Source organism: Rhagoletis zephyria, unplaced genomic scaffold (assembly GCF_001687245.7).
Source record: "Rhagoletis zephyria isolate East Lansing unplaced genomic scaffold, Rhagoletis_zephyria_1.1 Rzeph_scaffold_03569, whole genome shotgun sequence".
Taxonomy (NCBI): Eukaryota; Metazoa; Arthropoda; class Insecta; order Diptera; family Tephritidae; genus Rhagoletis; species Rhagoletis zephyria.
Window position 1 is genome coordinate 22830 of NW_016160652.1, and position 21826 is coordinate 44655.

Sequence of the window (21826 nt, forward strand, 5' to 3'; positions counted from 1 at the left end):
GCTTTCGAATTTACAACTGGAAATGGTGNACTTTTATTTCTCATTTCCAAGTGACGCTTTCACTTTTTCATTTGACGCTTTCCCATTTACAATTGACTATTCTCAATTCCAATTGACTATTCTCATTTACAATTGACGCTTTCTCATTTACCATTGACTATTCTCATTTTCAATTGACGCTTTCTCATTTACAATTGACTATTCTCATTTACAATTGACGCTTTCGAATTTACAACTGGAAATGGTGTAGTTGTAGTATTTATCTGCAAGTTCAACCTCGTTCCCTGTGGCGACAGAAATGAACATCAGCTTATAATTCCGGCAAATTTTTGAGGAGGTACTATGAGTGCGGCGGAATACTCGGTTGAACCCAGGTTTGATTCCATATACGAAACATCCAAAATGATAGTAAAACTTTTCCAATCGCCCCTCACCAGTGTATAACAAGTTTCTCACTGATTTTCTGTCATGAAAAATTTGTCATCGTTTAAAGTGCAAAATGGCGTATCAACAAAATGCAAAACCGCGTATGTGAAGTTGAAGAAATTATTTTCTAGAGTGTAAAAACACTCATATTTCAAAATGGTTATCTTTTTTATAAAGCAATCGCATTCCTGGCTAGTATATTTCAAAACGAATGGATAAGGATTGAGCCAAGAGCCGGTGTGAGCAAATCCAATTTTTGGCAGCAACTGTCAGCTACACGGTTTTGCAGAATGACTATACGCGGTTTTGTACTTCAAACGACGATATGTACCTTTCTTCCTCCATTTTTGTGACAACATCAAGACGCACCGAGATACCTACATATATGCGTACTTTTACTCCAATTAGTATGCGTGTTTGCATTTTTATTAGTATTCGGATTCATCTTCGTATTCGTACTTTTACTCAGATTTTACCTCTATTAAATTTTATATTCATATTTTTATTCAAAATCATATTCATATTTATATTAATATTCATATTAATATTCACATTCATATTTATATTAAAATTCATATGTATTCATATTCACATTCATATTCATATTAATCTTCATATTCACATTCGCATTCGCATTCGTATGGTTAACTTACCTCATGGAGTACAGAATGCCGCCATTTTGATCCAATCGCAACAACTTATTCGGTACAGTGATGGTGTGTATGTGCGAGTGTTTTCCGTTGAAAAAATATGTATCCGGTCGCCAAATCTTATCCAGCATCTAAAAAGGACAAAATTACTTTGGGTGTGCCCGAATTATTAAAAAAAATTTAAAGGATTAACGCGTTATAAATATTTTCGTCTTTGCCATGTTCTAAGGCAGCAGCCAAAATCGAGATGCGCTCATAAGAAAAATCAATTGCTTATTTAATTTATTATAAATTTATTTTCTATTACAATGTAACTGAAAATATTCCTGATTGATGATATTTTCCCTTATCCGAAGGTTCTGAAAAATATAAGCAACACGTCAATTTTGACTGCTTTCCAGATGTGTCAAGCACGAAAATTTTTACCACCCAAAATCCTCTAGAAATAAGCCTTAAAACTAAGGAATTATAATAACAAACTTTATTCTTTCATACGACGATCGATCCGGTCTAATGTGCTTACCTTAATACTCAGCGAAAGGCTCTGTATTGGCCCCTGAAAGCTCAATCGCTTATCGCGCCAATACTGCCTAAAATAGCAATCCATAGAATAGTCCATATCCAGCTCGGACACCGGTCCCATGCTGCGTATGAGAATGTTGGTCCTCACCACCGTCGGCACACCTGTCGAATATTATTTCACGTCCATAACTCAAATATTTAATCTGCAAAGATTTAAGTCAAAGGCACCGCACCACTCACCTTGCCCGTGCGTTGGCAGTTGTGACTGCTCATAGCTTTTAAGCAGATTTTCCAAAATAATCGAGATGTTGCGACTTAACATGTCCGATGATGCAGTGCGTTTACGCATATTTGTTGCCATCGTCACATTGGCATCCACATTGGTTGGTGTCACTGTTGCGTCCGCTGTCGTTGTCGCCGTTGGCCATGCAGTGGTTATGTTGATGTTAGTTGTGGCGCTGGCTGGTGTGTCGTCCGTTGTTAAATCTGACATGCGTTTAAAACGTTGTCCGACAGCGGTGTGTGCATCTTGCAGTTCTGGCAATTCTGGCAGTGCGCGAAAGGATTCGTAAATGCGTGCCACTTGCATTGCCCGTGTAATAGTGGGCAGCGGTAGTTGTTGATGTTGTTGGTTAGGTGAGGAATGCAATGGGTGGTAATAGTCTTTAACCTTCGCCTTTTCGCCGTACGATGTGGCATCGCTGATAGTGGTTGCGTTGACAACTGCTGCGGACGCTTTTAAACTAAAAGCTAAATTAGCCGGAAAATTACTACAAAGGGATAGATTTATTTTCGACATTACAGAACTGCTGTTAGTTAAAATTACTAATACATATGTATACACACATATAAGGGGTATCTATTTAGAAGGCATCTTTAATTTACCTCATCATTGGTGTCAACACCATGTCGATGCTGCTATTTGTGTCGTAGGTGTGTTGGTCATATGTGGTGGTAGTTGCTGCTGCTGCCGTCGTAGTTGTTGCAGCAGTGACAGTGGTGTACTCTTTTCTCGTTCTCATTTCACTTTCATAAAGCACTCTTTGTTGGTCATTGCCTCCACTAAGTGTCATTAACTTATCTTTGGTTTTGGTTTCGTTCGTTGTTGTTGTTGTTGTCGCTTCTGTAGTCTGATTAGTAGCGGCAGTGGGTACACCATGGCAGTGCAGTTTTAATAGCCCAATTACCATTACCAAACTGAAAATGAAAAAAATGAGCTGGGTTTAGACAAAAGTGTAATCCACACATACTAATTATATAAAATTAATTATTATAAGGAATGTTTGTAACGCTTAGGCCAAGAAAATACTGAACCGATTTTAATTTAGTTTTTTGGGAAGGAGTTTGACAGCATGCTTATTTTATGACGCGAGGTGGCGCTGGAGTCGATATATTTACACAAATTCCTATTAATGAAATTATTTGATTCGAACTTACGTACGTACAAGTATATTACCCTCAATTTAAGAAATAATTTTGCAAAGATTTAAATCCAAATATTTTCTGGGTACTAGGGTGGTTGGAATTTTTATGCTCTCACCCCTAGGATTATTCTATGCGGAAAAATATACCCCCCTTTTAATTTGGAAATCACAAATTATTTATAGGTCGCTCAGAGCGAAAAACAACAACAAAAACAACTTTTTGTAGAAGCGGTAAAGAATTTTGAAAAAACAATGAGGCGTATTTTGTTTTTCGTACGAATCGAAAATTTGAATTTTTTGTTTAGAAAGAGACAGGAAAATTTCGTGATTTTCGATTCGTACGAAAACAAGAATATGCCCCAATATTTTTCTATCGGAAAAGTGTTTGTCTGCAGGAGATTCCCAATAATAATACTCAATTTCATCATTTAACCATTTTTTCTTAGTAACTCTAATTTATAGGTGCGCCAAAACCTTTACTATTAAAAAATGGTTAAGTAAACAATTGTTTATTGTTATTGGAAGTATCCTGAAGAGAACCAGAGTTTTCTGACGAAAAATATTAATTTCCAAGAATTCTATACCATTTCTGCGAAAAGTTGCTTTTTTCCATATAAAATATGTAAATGGAAAACGTTCAGCGCTTTGAGCGACATCCGAATATTTTTTGATTTCAAAATAAAAAAATAAGGGTATATTTTTTTCGGTATAAAACAATCCTAGCGGTGAGAGCATACAAATTGCGACTTTACTCTTCACGTGCATTTTTGGACCACCCTAATACACAGCGAACGCGAAGAGAGCTTTTACTCTGCCCGCGACTATAAAAAATGTATAGAAAGCGTAAAAGAGCTTTGCTCGCGGGCAAAGCGATGCCCACCAACGATCTAGTGCATAAAAAAACTATCGCGGTCGAAAGCTTACATTTCACGCTCTGTTTCATGTGTCCACTTTTTATTGTTACGCCTTCTAAACTTTTCAATAGTCGTAGTCTACTTTTTAACGTCCATGTTTTTACTCTTCAAAGATTTTATCCACCCTTTGAATATCTAATTTATTGTCCAGTTTTCAAGAAACTAAAACCGTATGCCCAACTTTTAAAATATTTCTTCTTTGACTTTCATAAACTAAAAATTTTATTAAAATTTAAATTTTTAGAAAACCAAAAATTTATGAACAAATTTGAGAGCACCAAAAATGTATGTCCAACTTTTACTTGCAAATATTCACCTAGCGCTTCCTTGCATTCTTTGACAGCACCTTACCAGGCTGTTATGTTATGTTAAAGCCTCTACTATAACCATTTCGCTGCAATGTTTTTCTACACTGAGTCAATAAGCTAGACATTTTTTACCGATATTAAGTACCTCAATAGACATAAATGTATACAACCATATTATTGTGCTCCAAACAAATGCTATTTTCTTAACTAAATTACTCCTACATACATATGTATGCATGTATGTACATCGTCTGCTAAATGCTCAGTGAGTTCCTCTTAGAAGCTCCTTAATCTCCTCTAACGGAAGCTGCTGAGTCATGAAGTGCTCGAAAATAATTTAACGTCTTAGGGTGACATGCACGTAGTTAGCACGTAAACTAGTGGCAAATAGGGCAGCAACATGGGGTGGTGCAAATATATATTTTATTGTATAAATGCATAGCCTGTAGGTTAGAGTGGCAATAGCGGCCATACTATGTATCAAAATATAGGGGTGACCACAACCGATCAAAGCTTAAGATGAGTGGGTAGAGCTGCGTACTATCACTTCGCAGGAACTGAGTACGATCTCTGGTCCGAGTAAGATCTAAAGCAGAAAAAGTTCTTTTCTTACAGCGGTCGCCTCTCGCCAGGCAACTGCAAACCTGCCTTGAAAAAGCTTCTCAGCGAGAATATGAGAAATGGCGGATTTTCCAGCAGGGTATCTATACCCTGCCATACATGTGGTAATGCTTTTCTAATGACACTACGAATGCATTTAAGTCACATGAGAGTCATAAAATTGGTTGACAGCCTTTTCTCTGGACTATTACGAGTTTTTATTTTTTTTCATGCATTTCTAAATCTGTGTTCATATGGAAAAGTAGCTTATGTCGAAAGGCTGGCTTTAGTATAAATCGGCATTCGCAGCATACGATTGCGAATTGCTCACTGGCGCTAAGCCGTTGAACAACTTTTGGCAAATAAACGTGGAAGAAATAGTTCCAATACTAGCAGGTCAATATTCTTATTAGGTCTCATCAAAAAATTCCTTGCCGTTTAAAAAATAAAGGGATTGCCGCATTATACTAAAGCCAGCCTTTCGACATAAGCTACTTTTCCATACGAACACAGAAATGTATTCTCTATGTATTAATGTATGTATGAATGTATGTACGGATATGTATGTGCTCTTGTGCCTCTTTTATTTCTCCACTACGGCAAGTACTTTTCTTGTGTATTTCTTCCGCTTACCACTTTCTCTCTCATTAAATTATAAAAGCAAACAAGGATATACATACAACATTAGCACATGAGTATCAAGAGAAAAACAAGAGTTAAGAAACTTAAACAAAACAAAAGCATATTTAGTGATTTAGTGCAAAGGCACCTGTTTTAAGTATTTAGTTATTTTTAAATTACGCCCATCAACACTCAAATAATATAAATTTGGACAAAATTCAAATCGTATATGTTTTCAAAGTACCATATATGGTAAGAGTAGCATATATGCAAAATCCTGACTGTGGTAAATAGAGAGATTAATGTTCATCTTTTTTTAGATAATTTGCAAATCAAAATTCAGGATTCCGAAGAAAAATACTCGTCTTATCAGCTAAGCTTTCAGCGGAAATTAAGTCACAATTTATGTTGATCACAGAGAAATAAACTTTCAAAATCTTTGCCTTTCATTAAAGCTCATTTACAATGATATATTTCATATATTTTTTGTATTAGTTAACTGAGTTAGACCTTTCAAACAGGTGGCAGCCCTCTACAAAATTATTTTCAAGCTTAAATCCCCTTCGATTAATACCCCTATTTTATTAATTCATTTAACTTGTCAAATAATTTGAATTTAATTTTTTAAACAGATGGCAACCCTCTCCCAAGACCTCAAATATATTCTTAGCGTCCAATCTAAAGATTTCTTAACACTCCTTCGTTTAACATCCATATTTTAATATTTTATATAACTTGTGTATAATCAAACTAAATTCGATATTTCAATCAGGTGGCAACGTTTTTCAGAATATTTTTTAAAACTATACTTTCTGAAACACTTTACGTTTGGCACCCATATGGTGATACATATTTCTATTGCTTATTATGATTTTTTTAACGGGTGGCAACCCTCCTATAGTTCGGCTAAGATACAACGCTTTTCAAAACTATTTCGATTGATATCCATTTTGTAATAATTGATTTATCGTTTTTTTTTAATTTTAAAATAATTTTTTAAAATGTGGCAACTTTTTCAAAAAAGTAAAACCTTATTGCAAATCTACAGTCGAAGCCTTTTAATTTGACACCTCATTTCCAAAGATTGACCAAACGATGCGGTCATGATCGCATTGATTACTATATAATTTTAGCTTAATTGTTCAACAGGTGGCAACTCTTTTCAAAAAATTTTTGCCGCACTTAACACTAAAAAATTTAATACAAGGAAGTGCAAATTCAAAAATCGGGCTTAGCTGGTTTCTTGAAAATTTAATACGCTTTCATAAAAAAAATGGATAAAATGGAGTGAATTATGAACAGTAAATGTCAGCTTTTTTCCCTAAATGCCGGCAAGGCTTTGGAGGCCTTATCCTTCAAAAGAAGGGCCTACATAACTGCATACTAAATAATATCTAGTCACGGGACACAATACGTGGTATTGCATTTGGTGTATGGGAGATATAGCGCGCCAAGTAAATACTGACGCATGTATGTACGTACTGGGACAGTGAGTGGAAAAATTATAGCACCACCTTAATATACTAACGGGTGGGTATTCTTTCTTTCTGCTTAGAATACCTTACATATGCATGCCAAAAAAGCTATTACCAAAATACTTCTGAATTAATTATTGTTAGATCGTGTAGAAAGTTGTATATGTACATTAGGGTGGCCCCAAAATGGAAGTATTGATTTTCTGAAGTTATATACCATTTCTACGAAAAAGTGTTTTTCCCCATATAAGTACATGGAACGCTTCATGGGTTTTGAGGCAGTTTTAAATATCATTTGTTTTATTCACAAAGAAATACGGATTTTTTTTTTACTTTTAGAAAAATCGTATTGGTGAGAGCTTAACATTTCATACTCTTTTCTCCCATGTATTTTCGGACCACCCTAATGTACATATGCACACAAGTATAGCTGTTGTTTTCCTTAAAATTTCTTTAACGCCGCTTCACACGCATTGTTTTCGCCCCTTAATTGCCATAAAAGTAAAGACACATTAAATAAAAGTGAATAGAAATGAAACAAGCAAATGAAAAGAAATATTGTACCATTTAAAAAGGACTTAGTGTGCCTAAGTACTTTAGTGGACAGGAGGAGTACCACTTGTAGGGCGACCGTGATTCTCTTTTCGCCATTCATATTTTCCAACACTTTTGTTGTGTACATCAATTAAATTCTTTAGTGGAACTATTCACATTTACACACAGATTCATACAGCTATCCTCTTGCTGCCAAGTCAAACGCCTTTTGTACACGTTTGTTCGTCCACATTTGTAAGCGTCAGTAGTGTGTTCATCAGAGAAAGTAAACGCAAATATTTCGTAGACCAGAAGTAGACGGCAAACGGGTGTTTAAGTGAGAGGTAAGTTCAAGTTGCTTGTGATTTAAAGGGTTTTTATTCACAGGTGGTATAGACGAATAGCCATATATTTAATGTATATAACAAGTGCGTTTCCGATATGTACTTTTTAAGTTTTTTGAAAGTCGGATTCTATGTACAAAATCCTTTAGGGATCCAAACTAAATTGATGTACAGCTAAATTAACAAAAAAAAAAGAATTTAGCCCTCTAACCTTTTCTTTGTTTATACTGAAAATTTCCTAAAGGTTTGTGGACATAGTCAATACGTCAAATTTGGCTAGTAGACATTTTCTAAAAATACTGAAAACGTATTTTTTAGAGGTTTCTGTTGAAACAGAAAACTTTCATTGCCAGATTCGGATTCAGTGTATCAAAATCTACACCTGTAGGTAGCGACCAGTAATGATTCCAACCACTACCTAGATTTGAAGAAAATTCACGTACTATCCCATATCTTAGTTCTCTGCATAAGATTTTAAATTGGTTAGAGCATTTCTATATTCGATAGCTGTTATTGAGATAGTCGAGTAGCATTCTAAAGATTTAATAGCATGCCCGACAAAGTGAGAACTTTTTGTAGGTTAAGCTTAGTCCTAACCAGCCTGAGCATTAAACAAATTTCAACGATCTGGCAATCCGAAGCAAAGTTTGAGTTAAATTTCCTCCGAGTATACACCACTTCCCACTCTCTGCTTCAGCTTGTATCTATTTCCCATTAGTTACTCGAGGGGATCTGCGTGGTAAAGCCTTTTTCCAAACTAGAATTTGATTGGGTAAAAATATATTTTTTTTTTTCAAAAACCCAAACAAGCATTAATTTCCTGAAACCGAATTTTTTAGGCAAGTAAGTTTAGGTTAGGTTTAAGTTGAATGTACGCGAAGTAATATCGTTCATATTTCCCAAGCGTTCAGCATTCACGGACTTAAGTATCCTATTCTAAAGTAAGGGACATCCACAGAGCATGCACTTTGCGGTTACGGACTGCTCTTCATTCTTGCAGCTTCTGCAGAATTTAATATATGAAACACGTATTATCTCCGCGGTCCTTCCATGTATGATAGGTCTATTATGCGCTGGTAACAAAAATGTTGTAACCGGTAAATAAAGTTCCTGCCAATTTTAAATCCCCTTACGCATTTTGACAAGGGGGAGTAACATTTTTTTTGGTAATAAATTTTTCCGATTACAAAATCATCGGTAACCTGCAGAATGGACCGGTTAGTAAGCCCACAACTATGGACATATGAAAGTATGTCTCATTCCGGTCACACGAGTTTCCAAGAGTTGTCATCTTGCACCAGCATTTGATCTTAAGGTTGGCTCACGACCGTGAAAATGGAAGGACGTGATTTTCTTGCAAGCTCGTCCACCATCTTTTTTCCCGTCTTGTCCATGACCATGTGGCCCGGCAGTCAGAGCTGGCATACGTAGAGCAAACTATGCTATGCAAATACAATTTCAAAGATGTGTAGGTCTTTAGTTCGCAGCCGTCTGTATGGCCGCAAGTTTGACTTGGAAAATATTGCAATGGTTCGGCAATGGAACAGAGCAGTTATTTACATTTTTTTCTACCTTAGAGAGGTTAATTTCATAGATAGTTTTGGCATCAAATATTCTCAAGCGATATTTACAAAAGTGACAAAATTTTCAGCAATTTACTTTTCTGATATCTCAAAACTTCTTCTGTTACCAAGTAGAACGGTCGCTAATTAAATTGCCTTAAATTTCATTTAAACTTAGTACAAAAATTAATATATAATCCAGCTGACTTTTACCTACATTTTGCAAAGATGCGCGATAGATGTGCAGCACGCTAACTTTTGTTTACGGGTATGCCAGAACTTTTATCTGCTTATTAGCGCTGTTTGCATGTGTTTGTATTAATTATTATCACGCTCGAATGTACGTATATACATACACACAACCGTTTACGAGTAAGCATCCATCAACGCCACAGCTTTCTGTTAATTCACTTTTTGAAGTTTTTGTGCATTTTTTCGTTTTCCATTCCTTGCGCTGCTTTCACTTGCTGTGACTTTTTCGGTTGACAAACTGTATATGAGTATGTGTGTGATGCGTGCGCGTACACACACACATGTACGTTCGAGTGCAATTTTTTCACTGCTTACCTTTCACTTCATCTCGGTTAGTGCGTTGCGCTATTGTCACTCATCAACACTCATCAGCTCATCGCATTTTTGAAGAGGTTAATAGCGCGCTGCCGCTGAAAGCAGTTGCCGTCAGTGGTGCCAGCTGGCTGTTGGCGGGCGGCTGGTTTTTTTTTGTCTTTCCATGCGATATGCGTTCATATCCGGCACTGGTGGTTATAACCTTGCCGCATAGCGTGCACCAAGGATGCATAGAAAGTAGTAGGTGTGTGTGTGTGTGTGTGTGTGCTAGTGTAGATAACTGCCGGCGGGATAAATTCAGGAATTTACCTACAAGTTGCTTTATTTTGTTTTGCATTCTTTCTGTTCAGGTTTTTTTTATGGACATTTTTGTGTTTTTCACTCTGTCTCATTTGGAATTTAATTTGGTCTGCTGTTAGGCGATGCGACTGCTGCGTGTCCACTTAGCCGTGCATAGTCCGAAAGCCACAGCATATTTTCCTATTTGTGCGACGTGACGTATGCGCAACTTTGAGCTGCCGTTTTTGGAGAGATGTGGGTTACATTATTTTACTAAAATATTTGAAGTTCATGTGAGTCATTCATATAAAGAGTTTGCCTTGGTGGTGTAGGCGCAGCCCTTCTATGAGTGTTGCATACCTCCAGGCGTGCACACATATCAAACAAAGTCATGCAATTGCAATGTGTATATGTATGTATCTAAGCCATTGCAATGCTGACAACATTGCCATACTGACTTGTGGTTTATGCAGCCTCTCCTCCATTCATTCTTTCATTCAGCAGTGGCACGTTTGCATAGTGGCAATGTCCGCTACTTGTTTACGAAACAACACCTGCCGGCCATTTATTTGTTTCCTTTCAATCGCTTTGCTTAAGCTTTACTCTTTACAAATATACACACACACACACACACATGTATGTATGTATGCACTTGTACTCGCTATAATATAACTAAATGCAGGCGTATTATCTAAAAGCGTAAGATATAGATTATTTTTGCGTACATTCTGTTGTTGCTTTTAGCGCTGCTTCTTCAGAAAATAAAAAAATGGGTCAATGTTGAATTATTTTTGATTTAGGCAATTTGAATGGCAGCCTTTTGCTTGTCATCCACACTCGAGTGCAGCTCCGTTTAAGTTCTTAACTTTCATGCGTTAGTTGTGTGCTAGTGCCCCTCATTTCTTGTTTCGCTACTTTGTCACAGCTTCTTAGACTGTACTCTGGGGTCATCTGGTCACTTGTTGCCTATCAGAAATGCTTTTTCGCTCGCAGCTGCAATTTAGATATATTAACATAAGGCACTTTTCATTTTCTGAATTGTTAATTTGGCGCTTTGTATTTTTCACAATTAGCCATCTGTACTTGACTTTGCTTAGTTAACTAAAGTGCGGTCTTATGAATAATGGACAGTAAAGAAATTATATAAAAGAACACTGAGAGTTTTGTAAGCTCACAGCTGCTAAGCAAATACTAAGTAATATATCTCGAAAAATTTAAACTCGAGAATTTTATTATTAAAATAATAAAAACACCGCACAACAGCCGATTTTATACAAAAAAATTTAAAACAGTCGCAAAACCATGGGCCAAATGTAGTAAACGAATAACTGTTACCCAGGTGTTTTGAGAAATAAAAGGGTCCTTTACAGATTTTGCGAAGAAAGTCTTTTATAAACAATTTTCCACAGATTTTACGTTAGTTGTATTAATTAGTTGTTAAATTTCAATCCTTATTTACATTTGCCAGCAGTGTAAACTTTGAGAGAAAAGTTCATTTGGGACGCAAGTCTTTTTCAGGTGTATTTTTCCTTAGGCTTTGTATAAAAAAAGACAAAAATAAAAAATAAGAACTGTATAGGGTTGGTCGAATGAATGGCTGTCCTAGTCACCAGTTCCAAGTCCATTCGATTTTTGACTATGAGGCCTTATGTTGGACAAAAGGGGAAGTATAAGGAACTCAAAATGGAGAAAATTAGCCTATGGTTACCGAAGATATGGAATAAATTATCTGACGAAGACCCTTGTGCCAAATGAACTTTTCTCTCAAACCTTACACTGCTGGAAAATGTAAACAAGGATTAAAATTTAAAATCGAATTAATACGACTAAAAATCGAAAAAATTAAACCTTATTACACATCTGAAGTCAAACCCTTTTCTTTCAAAGCTCATTTTTTTAAATTGAACGAACTGTGCAAATCTGATGTAATTAACAAATATTGCCTTCACGTTTTATGTAGGGTAGTAATTTTTAAAAAGGTGGCAACTCGACTAAAAATAAATATAAATTTATTGCACATCCAGAGACCACATCCTTTCACTTGCCACATCATTGTTTAGTAAAACGAACGGTGAAGGTCTTATACTTTTATAAAATGTGGCCACTCTACTCAAAAAATAATACATTATTGAACATCTGGGGGCCAAGCCCTCTCCTTGGACTACTAACTTTTTGTAATGTATCAAACTGATCTTATAGATCTTTAGAATTCAAAGTACTAAAGATAATACCCCTAACGATACAGATTATAAAAAAAACGAATTACCGCTAAGAATTTGCAGATCTGTGTGTATTCATCACAAAATTGTATAAAAAGATACTGCGTAGTAGAAAAGAATATTGTGAAAGAAATTGTATCAAAAAGTACAATTGTACCGAAAATGCCAACACTGTTCTACATTGGTGACGTTATTCCTCAAAGGAGTTTCCTTGCATAATTTAACTTGAAAATAGAAAAACAAAATATGGGAAAGCTTCTTAAAAGGAGTTCACGATATCTAAGTTGTGCCTGTTTTTAATCTTTCCTTTCTTAGTTCACGTGAAATTCGAAATTCTCAAACCTTTTATCTTTTTTTTTAGTATGGGAGCTGCAAATGTTATTCTCATTTTGCGACACTATTTGGAAAATAAATCACACTCATCGCAAAATCAAATTGACAGAAATTAATTATGAAAAAATCAATTACTCATTATTTGTACCTCTCTCTAATACATACATACTTATTGCGTCTACGATTATGTCAATACATTTTTAAGTACAAACATAGTAAATATGCGACAGTACATATGCGGGCTACACACTGTGATTGTTTGCTTTCTTTATTGATTATTAAAGTAATATTCGCCTATACTGCATTATTGTGCAGCAATTGCAACAACACCTCCCCTAATGAACCACCACCCTAATCGCTCTAACAAATATAATTTAGAAAGAAAGAAAGGAAAAATAGCGTAAAAAATGAGGTTGTCTAACAGCACTTAACCTAAACAATTCAATGGTTGACAACAGCATCGGCGATTTTGCTGGGCCAGCAAAAATTCTATACTTTAGCGCTTGCCGCATGAGCAATACACTACTGGTTGTGGTTGTAGGTGTTGTTGTCACAAAGGCACTGCACTGTTGCAACAGCAACATATTGCAAGCAGAGATTTACAATAGCGAAAGGCAACCGGATATGTTGCTACTGCTACAGCTGCGGGCTAACACAGAAAATGCCATAACTACACCATGTATACAAATATACATACCATAACTACAAATATATATGTATGGTATATACAATACATATGCACGTACATACGTATGTACATATTCCTATGTTGACGCTAGTAAAACAGTCAACTTAATGCAAATGAGTACGTCACTTGAGTAAGTGGTATGTGGCGAATTTGTTTGATCGCTTAAGTGCGCTTTGGTGGGTGTGTGAGTGTGAGCGTGTGTGTGTTAGTTTGCAAAAATATGCTTACTGAGTATGTGTGATCTGCCTTTTCTTTGGTAACTGCAGATTTTAGAATTCTGATTTCAAATTATTGAATTTTAATTATCGATTAGTTGTGTGGCAGATGTCCCAGCAATGTTCTTTCGGTTCTTCATCAGCCGCAGACATGCATGGAAATATGAATATACGTACGTACAGGTTCTTCTCGGCATTAATACAAAAATCACTAACTCACAAAACTTGTAATTTTATAGAATAAGCAAACACATGTTTTATTAATAGAGAGAATGCTTTGAAAAGCTGGAAGAAATTTTGTAAATTTTTAAAATGTGGTTTAAAATATTTGGTTTGGGGAGCACGAAACGGTAAACTAATGGTTATTAAAAAATTTATTTTCGAAGAAAATGTCACTTATGCCCTTCTGCACTGATGACGACGATATGTTTCTACCTTCCCAATGCACACTTGCATGTTCATATGCATGCATGACACTTGAAATTAGATTTAGAGCAAAAGCGCTGTTGCATACAATGAGGAATGTATGCTTGATTTTGTGTTAATTTGTCTTGTTAGATTTTTGTCGTTCTCTCGTGTTTGGCTTTTATTTTTTTGCAATTGAGTTTTTTACCATAAGCGTTTAGTGCTCACATAATTAAATGCGTTTTTGACACCACTTGCATCCTTGAATAAATTGTGTGCCTACTCTAGATTTCATAAAAATTGGAAAATTAAATATACAATGCAAATGCCTTACTGCAATGGAAAATTAAATGCAATGTACTGTGCCTTACACACCAAAGCGAATACTTGGATTAGCGGATTTAATTCTCGTTTTCGGGATTTCGGGATGACTTCTCCTAAATTTGTTAAGATGAAAGAAATAAAAAAATCTTGAAATCTGCTAATTTAGATTTTAAATTTTCTATGATGTTGGCAAGTTTATTTCATCAGAAGACCTTTACCAATAAGTTAAGAATTTCAGGGTGTTCGAAGAATTTTAAGTATGGTTTCATGGACTATCCGATCAGATATACTATCTGTACTGGCCCGTTTCTCTGTTGACAAGCAAGCCCAATGAAAGATGCTTTAAAAGCTTATTTTAACTTTATTTGCAGTTTTTTTTTTTTTATTTCGATTCCGATCTCCAAGGCTTATGGTGATCTCGTTTCTTCCAAAAAATGTTGCCCTTCCCCGGTGCAAAATGGTTTAGATGTTACACTCAACCTTGTAAAAGGCCTTGTTTTGGCCTTCTCGTCCTTGTCTAGCTCACGCATTTCATAATATTGTCATTTTGAACAACCATCTGATTTTTAGGGCAACCATATCCCCTAACAAAGCTTCACGGGGCAGAGAATGTGCCTTTTTTGCCTTGCAAGAGTGTGAAATTTTAATAAACGAACACACAATTTTCTCACCCTTTGTCTTTAATTTAGAATCGAACACGAAAACAGAAAGGGCCAATCAAAAGGCAACATTTTTTGGTAGAAACGAAATCACCATCACATTTTTCTATATTCAAGGTCATCCACTTAAAAAATAAAATATTTGTTGTAGAATCATTTCCTAAGGGAACAAAAAAGAAAAATACTGGCTTAGCATGCCCGGAAATTTGCTGAGTACCAGTATGACCAGGCCTGCCAACTTGGCCATTTTTTCTCTATTTCATTTTAAATGACACTCAACTTTTCAATATGACACAAGGTGCCGAAATGGCACATTTCAAAAATAGGAATATTTTAATATATTTTTGTTAAATCCATCGAATTTACTACTCAAGGGGGCTCAAGTTCGGAGAGTCCCTTACACCGCCAAAGCCACTTTCCACCGGGTCGAATTATATGCTTTCCAGAAAAATATTAAGATGATACAATTTTTATTTTTCGATAGTAAATATGTGATAAAAATAACCTGGTTTTTATCGAGCACTTAACCCATTTACGTAATTTGGGAAAATTTTAAAGTGTAACTGAAATTCACCCTATCACCTCACTGCTTTCACTGAGTCTTCAATAATTTGAAGCATATTTTTATATGTACATAAATATGTACTTGTATTTTTTTTTTTTTTAAATTACAACCCTCTAGTATCTTATGCTTCTCAACCTTAATTCTTTGAACTTAGTTGAACTATCGAACAGAAAAGTAAAAAGTTTTCGCTTTGTTTAAACTAGAGAATAATCCTTTTGGTGTAATTGAGTGAGATACTTAATATTTGGATTCCCCTTAAACGCAGTGTATGCTTTGCGGAAAACTACACATTTTATGCTCAAAAATGTCAATGCCCGCATAATCTGTTGAAAGTTTTTGTTACTTTCTGTAAGAAGTAGCCAATGCGTGGCATTTGATGTTCGTCATATGCCGGTCACTGTCAGCAGCGATTAAGAAGATTATGTCAAACTCAGTGAAGATGGCTAAGGCTGCCGTTTGAGTTAAAAATTAGTTGAGAGTAATAGTTATAAAGTTTTTAGTGTGGAGTTACAGCAAGTAAAAAAGGGTAAAAGGGTATAGCAGGCGTTTAATTGCAAAGTTTAAAAGACTAAAAACCTTCCTTTGTTTATATGAGAAAAAAATAAAACCTTTTTTGTTAGCATTTTGGCATAATGATTAATAATGATATTCAATGTGACCAGTTAGTTTACCACCTCCACCAAGGATCGCAAAAGTTTTCTTCCGAGTGTTCTTAATGAACAAATTTATTTTGTGATTTCTGCTTTAATGGCGGTAGTTGGAACTATGAGCCAGGCGGCTATAAAAGCCATCTCAGGAAGTGATATTATCTGATGTATACACATTAGACTGACACCGTCAACAACGAAAAAAAAACGCCAAAAATAAAAAGTACGTCCTGGCTACTTCACACTTGCTCCTATTATACCGAAATTGATTGGCCTACAAGGTTTTTTGTTTTTGTTTGTTACATTTAATTGCTGGAAAAATTGTTTTTCATTCAACATTTTTATTTTTACAAAACTGAAAAATGAAAATAGAGTGCTGAAATTTTGCCAAAAATTTTTTTTTGTGACCAACATCCAAATTTTCATTATCGTTTTATTTGACGCAGTCTAATATATGTACATACTTGAATAGTGAAAAGTGCGTACTGCCGCTCAGCAGGACTGGGGTTCGATACCTGGTCTGAGCACCATCTAAATTAGAAACAGTTTTTTTCTAGCAGCGGTCGTCTGTCATCTGCTATGAAAAGGCTTCTCATAAAATCTATTTTCCGTCCGGAGGCAGCGTAAAGCCATTTTTTAAATGGCCTAAGGCGCACATCACAAATTTGAGGAGAAGCTCGGCCAAACGCATATGTATGTAGATCTCAGAGAAATGTTTGCTATTCAAACAAGTAAATTTCTATTTAGAGAAAAATTCATAGAAATTACAATGACGAATGTTACCTTATTGCCAGGAAACTTCGTGTATCAATATTTAGATTGGTTAAAACATTTTGTTCTAATCGCCTTTGGCAGAGCTTCAGAAAGTTGCCTCATTAGCCTAGAAATAAGAGTGGAGAATATTTTTTGCCTCATCATACGATAAGAGGGGCCCAACACTATTATGTTTGTATAAAAAACAAAAGCTCAGATGTACATATGTGCATTAGGGTAGAGTAATTTGATATCGAAAAAAGTGTATAGCATATTCGAATTCTACTTTAGATTCTAAAAAAAATGGTGGGCAAACTATGTACTAAAAATGACATTTAACCCTCCCAATTTTTAGAAGAGAAATCAGTGTATTATAATTTTTTCTGATCCGAATAAATTTTTTTTTGTGCACCTTGGCGTTGCTAAAATTCGTTAAGCTCGTTTATTTCGCAAACAATTTTTTTGGTACGATGAAAAATAAATTTCGACCAAAAACGTTATAATATACTGCTTTTTCTTTTGAAAATTGGGAAGGCCCAAAGTAATTTTTGGTATATAGTTTGTTCACCATTTTTGCCTAGACTTAATCGTGGAATTTTAGTTTGCTTTTCACTTTATTTGCTCCTAATATATTACTCCGCTCTAATGTACATGCCTACAATTATACATACGTTTCGAACTTTGACAAGATTCAATTTCAAGGAAATGTCCATATGAGTTAGTTTGGAACGAATAAGAATTTTCGTCATCGCTTGTCAAGTTTGGCGATAGACTCAATCTTAAGTCACGCTTCGTTTTAATATAACCGCGAAACTTTGTTTATCTCAAAATCCGCCTGCTACAAAAAAGAGATCCTTTCGACCTTAAAAAATAGAAGTTTTTGATATTTTTAACTTTTGTTTTTTTAGCTAAAAACAATTTGCGATCAACTTAATAAATATTAGTTTGGCTGTTTTGGTGTTAAGTACTTATTCTATTTCCATAGTCGCAAGAACACATTTGAGTCTCATCAGGGACCGCAACGGTTATGAGCTTTAGAGGCTTGAAAAGTGTATTTTTTGTGTGTTTGGTCATGGCGAATTATTTTTTTATTGGACTTAAAAGTTTTGGATTATTATTTGGTTATCATTTCATAGCCGTTATTTTCAGATAAAATTTTTTAGATAATAAAATACTTGAAATGGTTATAAAAGCACAGACTCCATCATAATGGTTTAAAAAATGAACGAAAAAATAAACTTCCAAAAAACAACGATTATTTTTGACCGAAAAAAAATTCCATAACAACGAATAGTTTTGACCGAAAAAATAAATATAACTATTTTGTAAAGATCTAAAAATAAAAAGTACTTTCAAAAATAAAATGTAAATCTTATTTTTGAGGAGAAAATAGAACGTTATAAACGGAAAAAATGGCATTCAGCTAATGAAATGAATGAATCCATATGCATATCTAAAACTAATTACAATAAGCTGACCAATTATCATGGGTCTACGGGTCAACGGAAATTTTGTGTACAATAGTTTGCAATAAGTATGCTATTAGGGAAGTTATTTAGAATTTCGCTTAATTTCCCAGACAATTTTTCTAATTTTGCTTTGCATATCTATTTCCGGTTTCCTGTTTGGACGCTAAAGTATGGTTTTTTGGGAAGGAAATAAATTCTCGCTGATCAAAATTGGATTGAAAATGTATAAGTCCATCTGGAATAATTTTAAAGTTTACCGTCAAATAATTCCCTAAAATATAAAAATATGCCGTCTCGTTCGGCAAATTATACTGACCGAAATTACGAAATTCCTTATCTCTGAATTTGTTAGGAATTTTTTTTTTCAATTCCGTTGTGTTTCGCCAGTCAAATTATGGAAACGATTTATTCACATGGAATTAGCGATAAGGCTGATTGTTATTATTATACCATACGACAGACAATTTTACACACTAAAAATCAATACATTCGCGAAACTATTGGCCGAATATAATAAATATGCAAGTTGTTCTCTCTGACGTCGGGATTTTTTTAAAGGACTTTGAAATTTGGAAAATATGATTTTTTTTAATTATTTTAAAAAATCAGTGCAATGTAGAAAGGTAAGATATATGTATCAAAATTAAAAAGAAAATTCTGTAGAATTAAAACTGATTAAATTTTTTGAAGCATATTGAAAATGTTCTCTTAAAAATTTATCCTTGAAACTGCCCAGTACTTTTTTTTTTAATTATATATAAAGGACTAATATACTCTCGTATATTGAGAGCCACGAGTGCTTTAATTTTTTTTGGTTATGTGTAAGGCCACATTTTAAAATATGTTGAAAAATTTAACAAATTTTCACAACCACAACAAACATTTTATTGATAATTTTTGGAAAAATTTCAGTTATGCAGCTTTATAGCTGCAATAATGTGCAATCTTCAAGAGGCTACGAATTCGCGTGGTTTTTTGACAATTTTGTTTTTTTTTTTACAGACGGTAATATTATTTTCTTTAACTAAAAAAAAAAAACGAACATACTACCTTTGAATGAAAGAAATTGCGTATAAATTGCCAAAAGCCAATAGTCCCAATAAACCATTCAAACTAAAAACTGGCGTTGTGCAACTTTGCTGAATTTTTAAAATTTTTGTACAAAACCGGAAATTTGGATAATCATTTTGTGGGGCGGACTACAACAGGTAAACATAGTACCAGGAATTTCTATATTTTATTAAAAAACTTGTTTGAAAAAATAATTAATACTCGTACAGTAAAAAATGATTTCTCTTAATTGGAGATACTGTGAAACGGAGCAGCAATGCATAGTACAGTTAGTTGCCGGAAAAAAGATATGAGCGTTACTCATACGCCATGTACGAGTATCCACCCGTTTGAACAAATTTAGTAGAGTAGTATTTTGATGTAGCAAAGTTAAATGCCACAGAGTGCATATAATTTTTTTTTTAAATGGTATTAATTATTTATTATTTATATGTAGTAGTAATTATTTATAATTGTTGCTCTTTTATACAAAAGAATAAAAAAATAGAAAAACTGTGTTAAAAATAGAAAAATTTCACACTTTCCACTCCTTTATGAAAAATTAACAATCCATGCTAAGCAACTCAAACAAGTTTTTAAATAGTAAATACAACACATACACACATACACACATACATTCAACCAGTGCAAACACCATTTTATGGTCAAAAGTACAGATTTTAAAAGGCGAAGTGAAATTTTTTATATGCGGCTTGTTTAAAATCAGCAGTAATGTTTCATGCGGCTACCTCCAACTTTTTCTATTTTCTTACATTTTTTACTTGAGCCACCCAAGCAATCTGTGACATTACACTCAAATCAATACCGGAACACTTAATTTTATCGGACAGTATTTTAAATTTATTAAATTGCACATTAACCGCCTAGTGGCATTCGGTAAGATCATCATTAGAAGCAATAAATAACGGCTACAAATAGCTATGCGGATTACAATCAATAGCACAGGAGGGACACACAATTTTTTTTATCAAATTGAAACTTCAGCACTTTTCAAACTTCGATGGGCGGATGAAAGAAAAAATACATTTACAAAAAGAAAGAAAATTTACAGAAAGCAAGAACTCACCACCAAATCAAAAGCACTGGCCGTCTTAGAATGAACATTTTTTCGCGCTTTTTCGTCTTTCAAATCTGTTTAGGCGAAATCGCTTAAATTGAATTTCCACTATTGACTGGCTTTATACGTTTATTTGAGTACACTTATTTGGCGTTGCCTGCTTTATAAAATTGAAAAACGAAGCAATAAGAGCATTGGCGTGGCAAATCCTTAGCAGCAGACAGACACCCACTCACTTAGAGACAGGCCTACCGGGCGACGCACTAACCGACCATCACATTTAAGCGCATTTAATGCCACCAAAAAGCCAAGAAGCTTGCCGCGAGACCACANTTGGCGCCTAAAAGCAGGCAACACTTGTGAGTTAGTTTCTCTGCTCCTCTTTCTTTTGTCTCGCATTGCATTCTTGTGTTTGCGCTGCTATTTGTTGCCAACTAAAGTTCTTACGTTGCTTGTTTTTACTTGTGGTTGTTATTTTTTTTATACTTATGCTTATTTTTCTTGTTCTTCCGCTATTTGTTTGTTGTTTAATATGCCTAGTCGGCAAACTTGCGCTTGACATGCGCACTGCTTAGTCACGTGTATTTGCCACTCATACTTATGCAAATCTATATGACATTCACTTTTGTTTATTTTGCTATCTACTTTTGGGCGCAGATATTCAGTTATTTGTATACATATGAGCGTGGTTGCATGTATGCATGTATGTATGTAAATATGTGTGTGCATATACAGTACGTGTCAAAATTATAAGCGCACCACTTATTTTTTGACAAGTTTTAACAATTTATTTTTTGAGTAAAACTTCTTTAGCGGCGTTTGGTTGGTTGGGAGTAAATTGGCAAATTCAGCGGAAATGATGCACATGGAGAGGGTTGGGACGGAAATGGTTTAAAAGGAAACATGCATATGTATGTACATGGATATATTTTAGGTTATAACAATCGATATTTTTATTGATATATTTAGCAACATATTTATCGAACTTTTATTGATATTTAAATTAATGTATGTATGTACTGTTATCGATTTTGCAAGCGTTATATTTATCGATGTGCTTATAAATATTGTAATCGGTGTACTAGTCGATACAGTTATCGAGATGTTTATTGGTACGCTTATCGATATTGCTATCGATATAATAATCGACACATGACATGTGATCACATTATACGACATCACATGATATGACTTC

The 21826-nt window shown here is 34.6% G+C and overlaps 1 protein-coding gene across 1 annotated transcript in view; it reads right to left on the bottom strand.

The window, feature by feature from the left end:
* Positions 1-20928, bottom strand: part of LOC108369248 (gamma-aminobutyric acid receptor subunit alpha-2) — a 24925-nt gene extending 3997 nt beyond the window's left edge. Inside the window, exons 1-5 of the mRNA XM_017624325.1 lie at positions 20641-20928; positions 2484-2795; positions 1839-2368; positions 1600-1760; positions 1080-1207 (exon numbers count right to left, since the gene is read on the bottom strand). Of these exons, the coding sequence (XP_017479814.1) occupies positions 1080-1207; positions 1600-1760; positions 1839-2368; positions 2484-2795; positions 20641-20678 (1169 nt within the window). The 5' untranslated portion in view covers positions 20679-20928. The remainder of the gene's footprint in view (positions 1-1079; positions 1208-1599; positions 1761-1838; positions 2369-2483; positions 2796-20640) is intronic.
* Positions 20929-21826: the final 898 nt, after the last annotated feature.